This window comes from Rhincodon typus, chromosome 3 (genome assembly GCF_021869965.1).
Source record: "Rhincodon typus isolate 14 chromosome 3, sRhiTyp1.1, whole genome shotgun sequence".
Classification (NCBI taxonomy): Eukaryota; Metazoa; Chordata; class Chondrichthyes; order Orectolobiformes; family Rhincodontidae; genus Rhincodon; species Rhincodon typus.
In genome coordinates this window covers 120,714,896-120,726,782 of record NC_063334.1, presented here as the reverse complement: position 1 = coordinate 120,726,782, position 11,887 = coordinate 120,714,896, and the positions used below count along the sequence as shown (strand labels likewise).

Sequence of the window (11,887 nt, the reverse complement as noted above, 5' to 3'; positions counted from 1 at the left end):
GGGAGACACGGTTGAGGGCGTTCTCGACCACCGAGGAGGGGAAGTTACGGTCCTTGAAAAACGAGGACAACTGAGATGTACGGGAGTGGAATGCCTCATCCTGGGAGCAGATGCGGCGGAGGCAAAGGAATTGGGAATAGGGGATAGCATTTTTGCAGGAAGGTGGGTGGGAGGAGGAGTATTCTAGGTAGCTGTGGGAGTCGGTGGGCTTGAAATGAATATCGGTTTCGAGGTGGTTGCCCGATATGGAGACAGAGAGGTCCAGGAAGGGGAGAGAGGTGTTAGAGATGGTCCAGGTAAATTTAAGGTTGGGGTGGAAGGTGTTAGTGAAGTGTATGAACTGTTCGAGCTCCTCGTGGGAGCACGAGGCGGCGCCGATACAGTCATCAATGTAACGGAGGAAGAGGTGGGGTTTAGGGCCGGTGTCGGTACGGAAGAGGGATTGTTCCACGTAACCTACAAAGAGGCAGGCGTAGCTTGGGCCCATGCGGGTACCCATGGCTACCCCCTTTGTCTGTAGGAAGTGGGAGGAATTGAAAGAGAAGTTGTTGAGTGTGAGGACGAGTTCGGCTAAGCGGATGAGGGTGTCAGTGGAGGGGGACTGGTCGGGCCTGCGGGACAGGAAGAAGCGGAGGGCCTTAAGGCCATCTGCATGGGGAATGCAGGTGTAGAGGGACTGGACGTCCATGGTAAAGATGAGGTGTTGGGGACCGGGGAATTGGAAGTTCTGGAGGAGGTGGAGGGCGTGGGTGGTGTCACGGACATAGGTAGGGAGTTCCTGGACCAAGGGGGAGAAAATGGAGTCGAGATAGTTGGAGATCAGTTCGGTGGGGCAGGAGCAGGCGGAGACAATGGGTCGACCAGGGCATTCAGGTTTGTGGATTTTGGGAAGGAGATAGAAGCGGGCAGTGCGAGGTTGGGGAACGATGAGGTTGGAGGCCGTGGGTGGGAGGTCACCTGAGGTGATGAGGTTGTGGATGGTTTGCGAGATGATGGTTTGGTGCTCAGGGGTGGGGTCATGATCAAGGGGGCGGTAGGAGGAGGTGTCGGAGAGTTGGCGTCCGGCCTCGGCGATGTAGAGGTCAGTGCGCCATACTACAACTGCACCTCCCTTGTCCGCGGGTTTTATGGTGAGGTTGGGATTGGAGCGGAGGGAGCGGAGGGCTGCACGTTCTGCGGGGGAGAGGTTGGAGTGGGTGAGAGGGGTGGAGAGGTTGAGGCGATTGATGTCTCGACGGCAGTTGGAGATGAAGAGGTCGAGGGAGGGTAGGAGGCCTTGGGGTGGTGTCCAGGAGGAGGGGGTGTGTTGGAAGCGGGAGAAGGGGTCAGTAGAGGGAGGGTTAGGTTCACGGTTAAAGAAGTAAGCGTGGAGGCGGAGGCGGCGGAAAAACTGCTCTATGTCCAAGGTTCAGTCCATTGAACCTGCTCTGCTATTCAGTGAGATCACTGCTGATCTGATAATCCTTAACTCCACTTTCCTGCTTTTCCCCAATAACCCTTGGTTGCCTTGCAGATTAGAAATTTATTTCAGCTTGTAATATACTGATAACCCAGCCTCCACAGCCTTCTGTGGTAACAAATTCCACAGAATGACTACCCACACAGATTGTTTTTACATGGGTAAGGCTTCAGAAATCTAAAGCACAAAGGGACTGAGGAGTTCTGGATTCTCCTAACGTTAACATGCAGATTTAGTTGGCAGTTAGAAAGGCAAATGCAATGTTAGCATTAATTTCGAGGGGGCCAGCATACTAGAGAAGAGATGTACTGCTGAAGCTATAAAATGTCTAGTCAGACCGCATTTTGAATACTGCGAGTAGTTCTGGGGCCCATATATAAGAAAGGATATATGGGCCTCAGAGGAAGTCCCAAGGAAGTTCACAAGAATGATCCTGGAAACGAAGGGCTTGACATACGAGGAGCAGTTGCAGAATCTGGATCTGTATTCAGTGGAGTTTGGAAGGATGAAGGGAGATATATACTGAATAGTGAGAGGTCTCAATACAGTGGATGTGGAGAAGATGTTTCCACTAGGAGAGACTAGGACCCAAGGACACAGCCTCAGAGTGAAGGGACGACCTTTTACAACTGAGATAAGGAGAAATTTCTTCAGCCAGAGCGTGATGCATCTGTGGAACTCATTGCAGCAGAGGGCTGTGGAGGCCAAGTCATTGAGTGTATTTAAGACAGAGATGGATAGGTTTTTGATCAGTGAGGCGATCAAAGGTTACAGGGAGAAGGCAGGAGAATGGGGTTGAGAAATGTGTCAGTCATGATCAAATGGCAGAATTGATGGGCTGAATGGCCTAATTCTGCTCCCATATCTTATGTTCTTGGAGGAAAAAAAATCCTTCTATTTCCATCCTAACTGGGTGACCCCCTACTGAGATTATGCAAGATGGTCCTCAACTTTCCTCCCACTGGGCAACTACTGCTCAACATCAACCCTGTCAAGCCCCCAAAGAATATTCTTAGTTTTAATGAGGTTGTTTCTCATTCTTCATGACTCCAATGGGTGCGGACCATAGCCAGTCAACCTGTTCTCATAAGAAAATCTGTCATATTTAGGATCAACTTAGTTTATCTTTCCTGGACTGCCTCCAACACCTGTATAACAATCCTTGTATAAGGGAACCAAAACTGCTCACTGTATTCTAGATGTGGTCTAACTAATGTTTTGTGTAGTTGTAGCAAGATTTCCCTATTAACATACTCCATTTCCTTTGAAGTAAAAGGCCAGCGTTCTATCTGCCTTCCCTATTACGTGCTAAACTTGTATGGTAGTTTTTTGAGATTCATGCTTGTGGTTTCCCAAATCACTCTGCACTGCAGCTATCTGCAATCTTTCTCCATTTAAAAATATTCAGCTTCTCTATTCTTCCTGCCAAAGTGCATAAGCTCACGTATTCCCACATTATCTTCCATCTACCATGATCATAACCCTGGCTTCGTTGTTTGGATTGCAACGTGAGGTCCTTCACTCAAGCCCGTGCAATGCAACTCATCATCTTCAACAGAACCAAAGAGAAAATTAACAAAATAAAATTCTACACAACTATTTCCTTTCAAGAGAGTGTGAAAAAAAAAGGCAACCTGCAGTAAGTATGCTGGTAAGCAACTAAGAACCTCAAACAGAAATGGAGAAACAAGTCTACTTGCCTGCCAACAAAAAACAGAAGTTGCTAGAAAAGCTCAGCAGGTCTGCAGCATCTGTGAAGAAAAAAATAATCAGTGTTAATGTTTCAGGTCCGGTTTCCCTTAAGGGTCACCGGACCCAAAACGTTAACTTTTTTTTGCTTCTTCACAGATGCTGCCAGACCTGCTGAGATTTTCCAGCAACTTCTGTTTTTGTTCCTGATTTACAGCATCCGCAGTTCTTTCAGTTTCTACTTACCTGCCAGCAGGTTTCCGGACAACACTAAGGCATCTTGATGGGAGGAAAGGTCCAAAGGAAACCAGGCCGAGGAAAGCAGAGACAGTATCATATTGACCATCCCCACAGTACAGTTTTTACGGGGTTCATCCGTCGGACTGTTCTGTGATAAACTAGAAGTCAAAGAATAAGATGTTGTTAACCTGCCGTTTAAGAAATAGCAGCACATACCAAGTCTAACAAAAACTGGAATCTATTAGACTCAGATTTCAATCATTGGCACTGTATACATTCATAGGATTGACCAAGCACAGTCAGGGATGATTGGCAAAACAAGAGTGCTTTGGAGCTGGGTCAAAAAAGGGAGCTAGATGAGACAGGGAGTAGGTGAAGCTAAAAGTCTCAGCACGGTGCTCAGTCTCAATCTGGACGGTTCAGAAAGTGACACGGTCCCAATGGAAACAGCCAATTGGGCAGTGATACCTGCAGTGTATTTTCTTACAGGTTTTAAATTATAACATAGTAGTCAAAATAAAGGTAGGGGCTTTCAATTATAACAGAAGTGTTTGAAACAAAGGAAGGTCCCTAGCTTCTTTAAATTCTCTTAAAGGGAGTAACTAGCTTAATGTAGAGAGAAGTCATGACAGTAGGCCTCACACCCATGGTATGTTCCTCTTTTGCAATGTAGGAAGTAAGTGCGACTTTCAATGTCCATGGTGACTATGTGTACAAGAAGTGTGTCCAGCTGTAGCTGCTGGCTCACTGTTTTTTGGAGCTGGAGCTGGAGCTGCAGGTGGTCTAACTGTGGAGCATCTATGCTGTTGAGAATGTTGCAGAGAGCACATTTGTCGGGATTGTCACGCTGCAGGCAAGGATGACACAGACAGAAAGAGAATGGGTGACCATCAGACAAAGTAAAAGACTCAGGAAGGAAGTGGAGGAGACCCCCTTTCAAACTGCTGAGGGGAATGTTTGGTTACTGTTGCAGGGGATTGGCCTCAGGAGAAAGCAGCATCAGCCAAGTTAATGGTACCAAAGGGTGGCTTTGGTGCACAGAAGGGGAGGAGAACGAGGCACTACAGCAATAGCGATAGAGGATTCAACAGTAAGGGGTACAGGCAGCTGCAGACAGGAATCTAGGATGGTATGCTGCCTTCCTTGAGCCAAGGTCAGGGATGTCTCAGAATAGCTGCAGAATATTCTGGAGCGGGAGGGTGAACAGCCAGTGGTCATGGTACACATACGTAAACAAAGGGGTGAGGACCTGTAAGCTTGAATATAGGAAGTTAGGAGATAAATTAAAATGTAGGCCCTCAAAATGTCACAATCTAAGGATTACGCCCAGTGCCATGTGCTAGCCAGAGTAGGAACAAGAAGATAGATCAGATGAATGTGTGGCTGAAGAAATGGTGTACCAGGGAGGGATTTAGATACTTGAGGCATTGGGACAGCTTCTGGAGAAGATGGAAACTGCACAAGGCTGGCAGGTTGCATCTGGGCAAATATCCTTGTGGGGCCATTTGCTAGTTCTGTTGGTGAGGTTTTAAACTAGTATGGCAGGGGAATGGAAACCAAAGTATAGGTTTAGATGGATCAGAATTAGATCAGAAATGGGGAGGTAAAATATTAGTTAGTGATGTAGTCAATGGCTCAGAAAGACAAAAGAAAAGAGGATTAAAAACATCCAAAGGAAATTGATGGGGCTAAGCTGTTTATACCTCAATGCCAGTATTATTACAAACAAGGCAGATGATCTAAGGGCACAGATTGACACATGGCAGTACAACGTCATTGCTAGATCAGAAACCAGGTTAAAGGAATGAATAAGTCACCAGGAATGGATTGATTGTTCCCTAAGATGTTGAAGGTGGTCAGGGGAGGAAATAGCAGATGCTAAGGATTATTTTTCAGTCTTCACTAGACAGGTGAATGCAAATGTGGTTCCATTGCTTTAAAAAGGTACAAAAGAAAATGCCAAACAATTATAGGCCAATAAGTCTTACTTCGGTGGTGGGCAAATTGTTAGTTTATCCTATCAGTTAGAAAAATGTGGACTAGTCAAGGATAGTCAGTATGGCTATAAGGGATATCATGCCTTACAAATTTGATTGAATTCTTTGAAACAGTGACAAGGAGGATTGATAAAGACAGTTCAGTGGATGTCGTCGACATGGATTTTAGAAAGGCATTTGACAAAGTCACACATGGCAGACTGGTTAAGAAAGTAAAAGCCCATGGGATACAGGGTAATGCACAGAATTGGATCTAAAGTTGGTTGAGGAATAGAAATTAAAGGATATAGTTGATGGCTGCCCTAGCATAGTCAGAGCCATACAGCATGGGAACAGACCCTTCGGTCCAACGAGTCCGTGCCAAACATAATCCCAAACTAAACTAGTGCCACCTGCCTGCAGTTGACCCATATCCCTCCAAACCTTTCCTATTCTTATATCCATCCAAATGTCTTTTACCGTTGTAAGTGTACTCGCATCCACCAATTCATCAGGAAGTTCATTCCACACGCGAACCACCCTATGTAAAAAATTTGTCTTTTTTAAATCTCTCTCTGCGCACCTTGAAGATCTGCCCCCTAGTCTTGAAATTCCCCATCTTAGAAAAAAGACAACTCTATCTATATCTCTCATTATTTTACAAACTTCTATCAGGTCACCTCTCAACCTATGGTCCATAGAAAGAAGTCGCAGCCTATCCAGCCTTTCCTTATAACTTAAACCTTGCATACCCAGCAACATCCTGGTAAATCTCTTCTGAACTCTCTCCTACTTAAACAATGTCCTTCCTATAACTGGGCAACCAGAACTGGACCCAGTATTCCAGAAGAGGATTTATTAATGTCCGATACAAACAACATAACGTCCCAACTCCTACACTCAAAGGACTGAGCAATGAAGGCAAGTGTGCCAAGCGCCTTTTTAATTATCCTGTCTATATGTGACGCAAATTTTGAAGAATTATATACCTGCAACCCTAGGTCTGTCTGTTCTGTTTCAATTGGTGTTCCACAGAGCTTGGGGTGTTCAGATCCGTGCTGTTTGTTTTATACATTAACAATATGGACTTGAACATAGAGGGGCATAACTGGGAAACTTGCAGACGACCCAACAATTGGTCGCGTAGAGGATAGCGTAGTGCTTTGGAGAATGCAAAGACAATTTACTAGAATGTTGCCAGGGCCGGAGAACTGTAGCTACGAGGAGAGATTGGGGCAGTTTTCCTTGGAACAGAGAAAGCTGACAGCTACATGATTGAGGAATACAAAAAATTGTGAGGTTAAAGATAGAGTAGACAGGAAGAATCTGGTTTTCCTGGGCAAAGAATTATAAAACTAGGGGTCATAGATTCACACAAAGTGACTGAAGGATTGGAGGAGATTTTTTTTAAAGTAGAGGGTGGTGAGCATCTGGAATTCGCTGCTTGAGTTGATGGTTTAGGCAGAGATGCTATACTCTTTCAAAAAATACCTTCAATGCTATAAGCTGCAGGGCTTTGGGCCATGTGCAGGAAGATGGGATTAGAAAGGGCATCTGGGTGTCTTTGAGTCAGCATGGATAAGATGGGCCAAATGGCCCTCTTCTATGCTATATCATTTCTATGGTTCTATGCATGCCATGGTCAGGTACTACATGGGGAGTACTATACTAGCACACTGCCATATAGAGTCACCGACTCATACAGCATGGAAGCACACCCTTCGATCCAACTCATCCATGCCGACCAAGTTTTCCAAACTACTCTAGTCCCATTTGTCTCCATTTGGCCCGTACCCCTCTAAACCTTTCCGATTCATTTACCTGTTTAAATGTTGCAACTGTACCTGCATCGACCACTTCCTCTGGCAGTTCATTCCACGTATGAACCACCCTCTGTGTGGAAAAAGTTATCCCTCCGGTCCCTTTTAAATCTTTCTCCTCTCACCTTAAAAATACACCCGCTAGTTTTGAATTCCTTTACCTTGGGGAGAAGGCCTTTGCTATTCACCTTTTCTATGCCCCTCATGATTTTATAAACCTCTATAAAGTCACTCCTCAACCTCCTACGCTCCAGTGAAATAAGTACCAGTCTATCCAACCTCTCCCTGTAACTCAAACCCTTCAGTCCTGGCAACATTCTGGTAAATCTTTTCTGAACCCTCTTCAATTTAATAATATTCTTGCTATAACAGGGAGACCAGAACGGTACATAGTACTCCAAAAAATAATCTTTTACTCAGTTTCCAACTTCACTACGACCTGCAACTTTGGCCTGGGGATTGTTGCTGAACAAAGACCTTGGAGTGCAGGTTCACAGTTCCTTGAAAGTGGAGTCACAGGTAGATAGGATAGTGAAGAACGCATTAGGTACATTTGCCTTTATTAGTCAGTGCATTGAGTAAAGAAGTTATGAGGCCACGTTGCAGCTGTACAGGAGATTGGTTAGGCCACTATTGGAATACTGAGAGCAATTCTGGTCTCCCTGCTATAGAAAGGATGTTGTGAACCTAGAAACCGTTCAGAAAAGATTTACAAGGATGTTGCCAGGGTTGGAGAGTTTGAGCTATAGGGAGGCTGAATAGGCTGGGGCTATTTGCCCTAGAGTGTCAGAGACTGAGGGGCAACCTTAGAGGTTTGTAAAATCATGAGGGACATGGATACAGTAAATCCCCATGGTGGGGGAGTCCAAAACTAGAGGGCGTAGGTTTAAGGTGAGAGAGGAAAGATTTAAAAAGGACCAAAGGAGCAACTTTTTCAAGCAAAGGGTGGTGCTTGTATGGAATGAGCTGCCAGGAGAAGTGGTGGAGGCTGGTACAGTTACAATTACAACATTTGAAAGGCATCTGGATGGGTATTGGAATAAGAAGGATTTACAGGAATACGGCCAAATGCTGGTAAATGGGACTAGATTTATTTTGGATATCTTATCAGCACGGACGAGTTGGACCGAAAGGTCTGTGTCTGTACTGTATATCTCTATGACTATACGTAATAACACCGCACACAGGCATTATGTCCCGTTTAAATTTGTGCATGCACATTTAAGCAGTTTCACCTTTAAACTTGGTACGCCTGTGAGTTAGGTAGGGGATGCAGCTACAGTCAGTATAAACTATAAACTAACACTGAATTAGAGAGGCCAGAGTACTTAGCTGAACATTTAACAATAAAGATATTCAGGTCACTGGACCTGAAACATGAACTCTGCTTTCTTTCTACAGATGCTGCCAGACCTGATAGAAGTTTTCCCGGCACTGTGATTTTGTTTCTCATTTCTATCATCTGCAGCTCTTTGTTTCTTTTTATTACGTGTTTACTTGTACTTGTTCTTGTTTTCTGTTCTTAACAAGCAGTGAATTACTGAGTAATTACAGCTGTTTCTGCCTGAAATTAATGGAATACCTAAGATTCAATAATCAGAAAACTCTGAAATTGGTCTTAATGCAAATGGTTCATGATTATCACATTTTGACCAGCATTACTGACAGCTCATTTTGAGTGTGGATGCTTTGAGGGGACATGACTGTACTAATAAAACAAGGAGAAGTAGTATATGTAATGTTGGCATCTTTACTAAACATAATATTGACTTTTGTACTGAAGACTATGTACACTTGCAAATGGTACAATCTCAATTGAACCCCAGACACTAAGAATTATAAAGAAACTCACAACAAAGCATCATTCAAATTTGTCCTGACAGGCTCACGTAAAGGATTATTTTTGTGTTACCCTCAAGGCCTTTGATGTTTGGTTCAACTATGGCACAAAGATTGTCAATGTTCCTCTTGCATGAAGGTCAAGTTTTAAAATTAGCAGAGTAGTGGACAAAATAAAGAAAGGGACAGAAGGATTATTTGCAGTTGATTCTACAGGTTCATTTTTACAATTATAACCTTTTCTTGAATTAGCAAAACAGCCGAGTTGCCTGATTCATGTTAAACTCTGACAGCTTAAATATACTTCAATACTAAAATCGGTTTTACAGATATCAAGTCAGCTGTTGGTTTGAAACAGGCTCTTGCCTTTTTTATTGCTGATTTCTTTTTCACATTTTGAGAAAATCAAGAATATTTTAGAGGAAAAGTGGATATATATTGGAAAGAGACACAAAGGGAAGACAGTACAGGTAATGGGAGATTTGAACTGCTGTAGCAAAAGGTTGGCAAGCACACATCCTACATCTGTTCTGTGAACTTCAGTTGTTCTCAGTACATGCACTTAACAGGTTCATAAAGATCTTTTACTACTGTTTTAGCGGAAGACTTGATCTGTATGTTTTAATGGTTAGTTTCTCCTTAAAAAACCGTGTGCAGATGAACTTTAGACAAATTGATGCTGGGGTGGACTTGTTTCTGATCTGTTAGAGAAACCAGGGATACGGAGAGGGGGCGTGAAGTTGAAGATGAGGCTGAAGATCAGCTACAATGAAAATGAGTAGATTCAAAAGGGTCCTACAGTCCACTACTGCTTCTATTTCTTACATTTGTAAGCACGTGAAGCATTAGGACAGTAATCCTATGCATAACTTCAAGGACCCAGCTTTAGGCATTTGATAGCTTAGAGATAGAAAAGTGACAAGGTCCAACAGTTATGAATGACATGAGATAATTTTATGACAAGGCTGAATTCTGTCCCATACCTGAACGAACGCCCCCTGTTCTTGTACAGATGGCTTCTGGATGCTTGAGAGCTGTTGGTCGTATACCCACAGTGCCAACCGATGCACCAGTTACACACAGGATAGTTCAAGGAGAGCAAAGACAAAGCTTCACAGCAACCAAGCTGCAAGCAAGACAACAGGTATCAAAACACAGCCCCAAAAGGAGGAAACAGTCAATTACAGGAAGCGTGTTGGTTAAAGGGAAGGGTTAAGTGGAGAGGTGACAGTAAATCATAAATTCCTAAAGTGGGACCTTGCACAGCAGCAACACAAAACCTCAAGTCACATGACCCCTCTTTGCATGACTGTGCTGGTCATATGCAGCTGCCCAATAAGGTCATGTACTCACATAGCTCCTGAACAGTATCCTGCACCCTCACTTCATCAGGAACAAATCCCAGCCCTACAATCTTATCTTCATTCTGGGGATACTCTGCCGATTACATAAACAGCAGCCACATCTCCTACTGGGCAGCTGTGAAGGAAGTGCTGTTGGCACTCCCAGAGTCCAACAGTTCTTGGCGGTGGAAGGTTTTCATCCCCTGGTGCTTGTTCATTATCCACTAGGCACAAGTCAGGAATGCAATTAAATACTACCCTCTTGCCTGGATGAGGGCAGCTCCAACAACCCTCAAGAAGCTAAACATCATCCAGGATGAAGCTGCCCTCTTGATTGGCACCCCATCCATCATCTTCACCATTCACTTGCTTCATCATCAACGCATAGTGATTGCAGCTTGTACATTGACAAAATGCAGTACCGTAACTGCAGTGGAGGTAATGACATAGTGGCATTGTTGCTAGACTAGTGAACCAGAGACCCACGTAAGGATCCGGGGACAGGTTCGAATGCGCCATGCAGATAGTGGAATTTGAATTCAGTAAAGTTAAAGCCTGGAATTAAATGTCTAATGATGTCAATTGTTGGAAAAACCCAGTTTAGGGAAGGAAACCTGCCATCTTTGTGGGGTCTGGCCTACACGCGACTCCAGATTTTAAATAATGTTGCTGACTCTTGACTGCTCTTTGAAACAGCCTACTCAGTTCAAGGGCAACTAAGGATGGGCAATAAATGCTGGTCCAGTCACTGACGCCACTGACATCCAATGAATTAAAAAAACTCACCAGAGCTCCCCTGGCAATTGTTTCCAAACATGTGACCTCTACCACTGTGAAGCACAAAGGCAGCAAATGCATGGGACTCCCAACAACTCCACCATCCTGATGTGGAACATATCACTATTTCTTCACTGCATAACTTCCAACCTAACAGCACTGTGGTGTCCCAATATCACGTTAACTTGAACAATGCAAGATATCGACTCACCACCACCATCACCTTCTCAAGGGCAATTAGGGATGGGTAGCAAAGGGTAGCCTGGGCTGTCCCAAATCATGCAAGTTAATTTTTTTTTTAAATGGAAAGAAAGGCCCAAACTCATGCATTAACCCTCTAATGACCATGAAATCACATTGCAGGTTCCAAAATAAAATGGCTGCTGGCCATGCCCTGTAAGCGCATCTAAAAATCTTCATTGACAGGACTTGTGATTGAAAACATAATAAATTGAAGGATTTAACTCTGTCTATTATTTTAAAGATAGATAATAATCAATCCACCCAAAATTTGAGATCAATGTCACATCAATATGCTTATCCATCAACCACCATTACCAACAACAGCAATGTAAGGTATTAAAATGGATCAGGCTCACAAAACTACTGAAGAGACAGCATGCAAATTGTTTTTAAAAACCCTGCCATCACTCACTATAAGTGCTCTGGAGGTAGACGAGGTCAATGCATGAGACACCGCAGTGATGACACGGGACAGATTGTTCTCTATCGTCACATCAGTGG

At 44.0% G+C, this 11,887-nt stretch overlaps 1 protein-coding gene across 1 annotated transcript in view; it reads right to left on the bottom strand.

Moving 5' to 3' along the window:
• Nucleotides 1-11,885, bottom strand: part of htt (huntingtin) — a gene marked incomplete at its 5' end in the record, with an annotated part of 85,294 nt that extends 73,409 nt beyond the window's left edge. The window contains 3 exons of the mRNA XM_048594096.1: nt 3,395-3,546; nt 10,007-10,149; nt 11,799-11,885. Coding sequence (XP_048450053.1) covers nt 3,395-3,546; nt 10,007-10,149; nt 11,799-11,885 — 382 coding nt within the window. The remainder of the gene's footprint in view (nt 1-3,394; nt 3,547-10,006; nt 10,150-11,798) is intronic.
• Nucleotides 11,886-11,887: the final 2 nt, after the last annotated feature.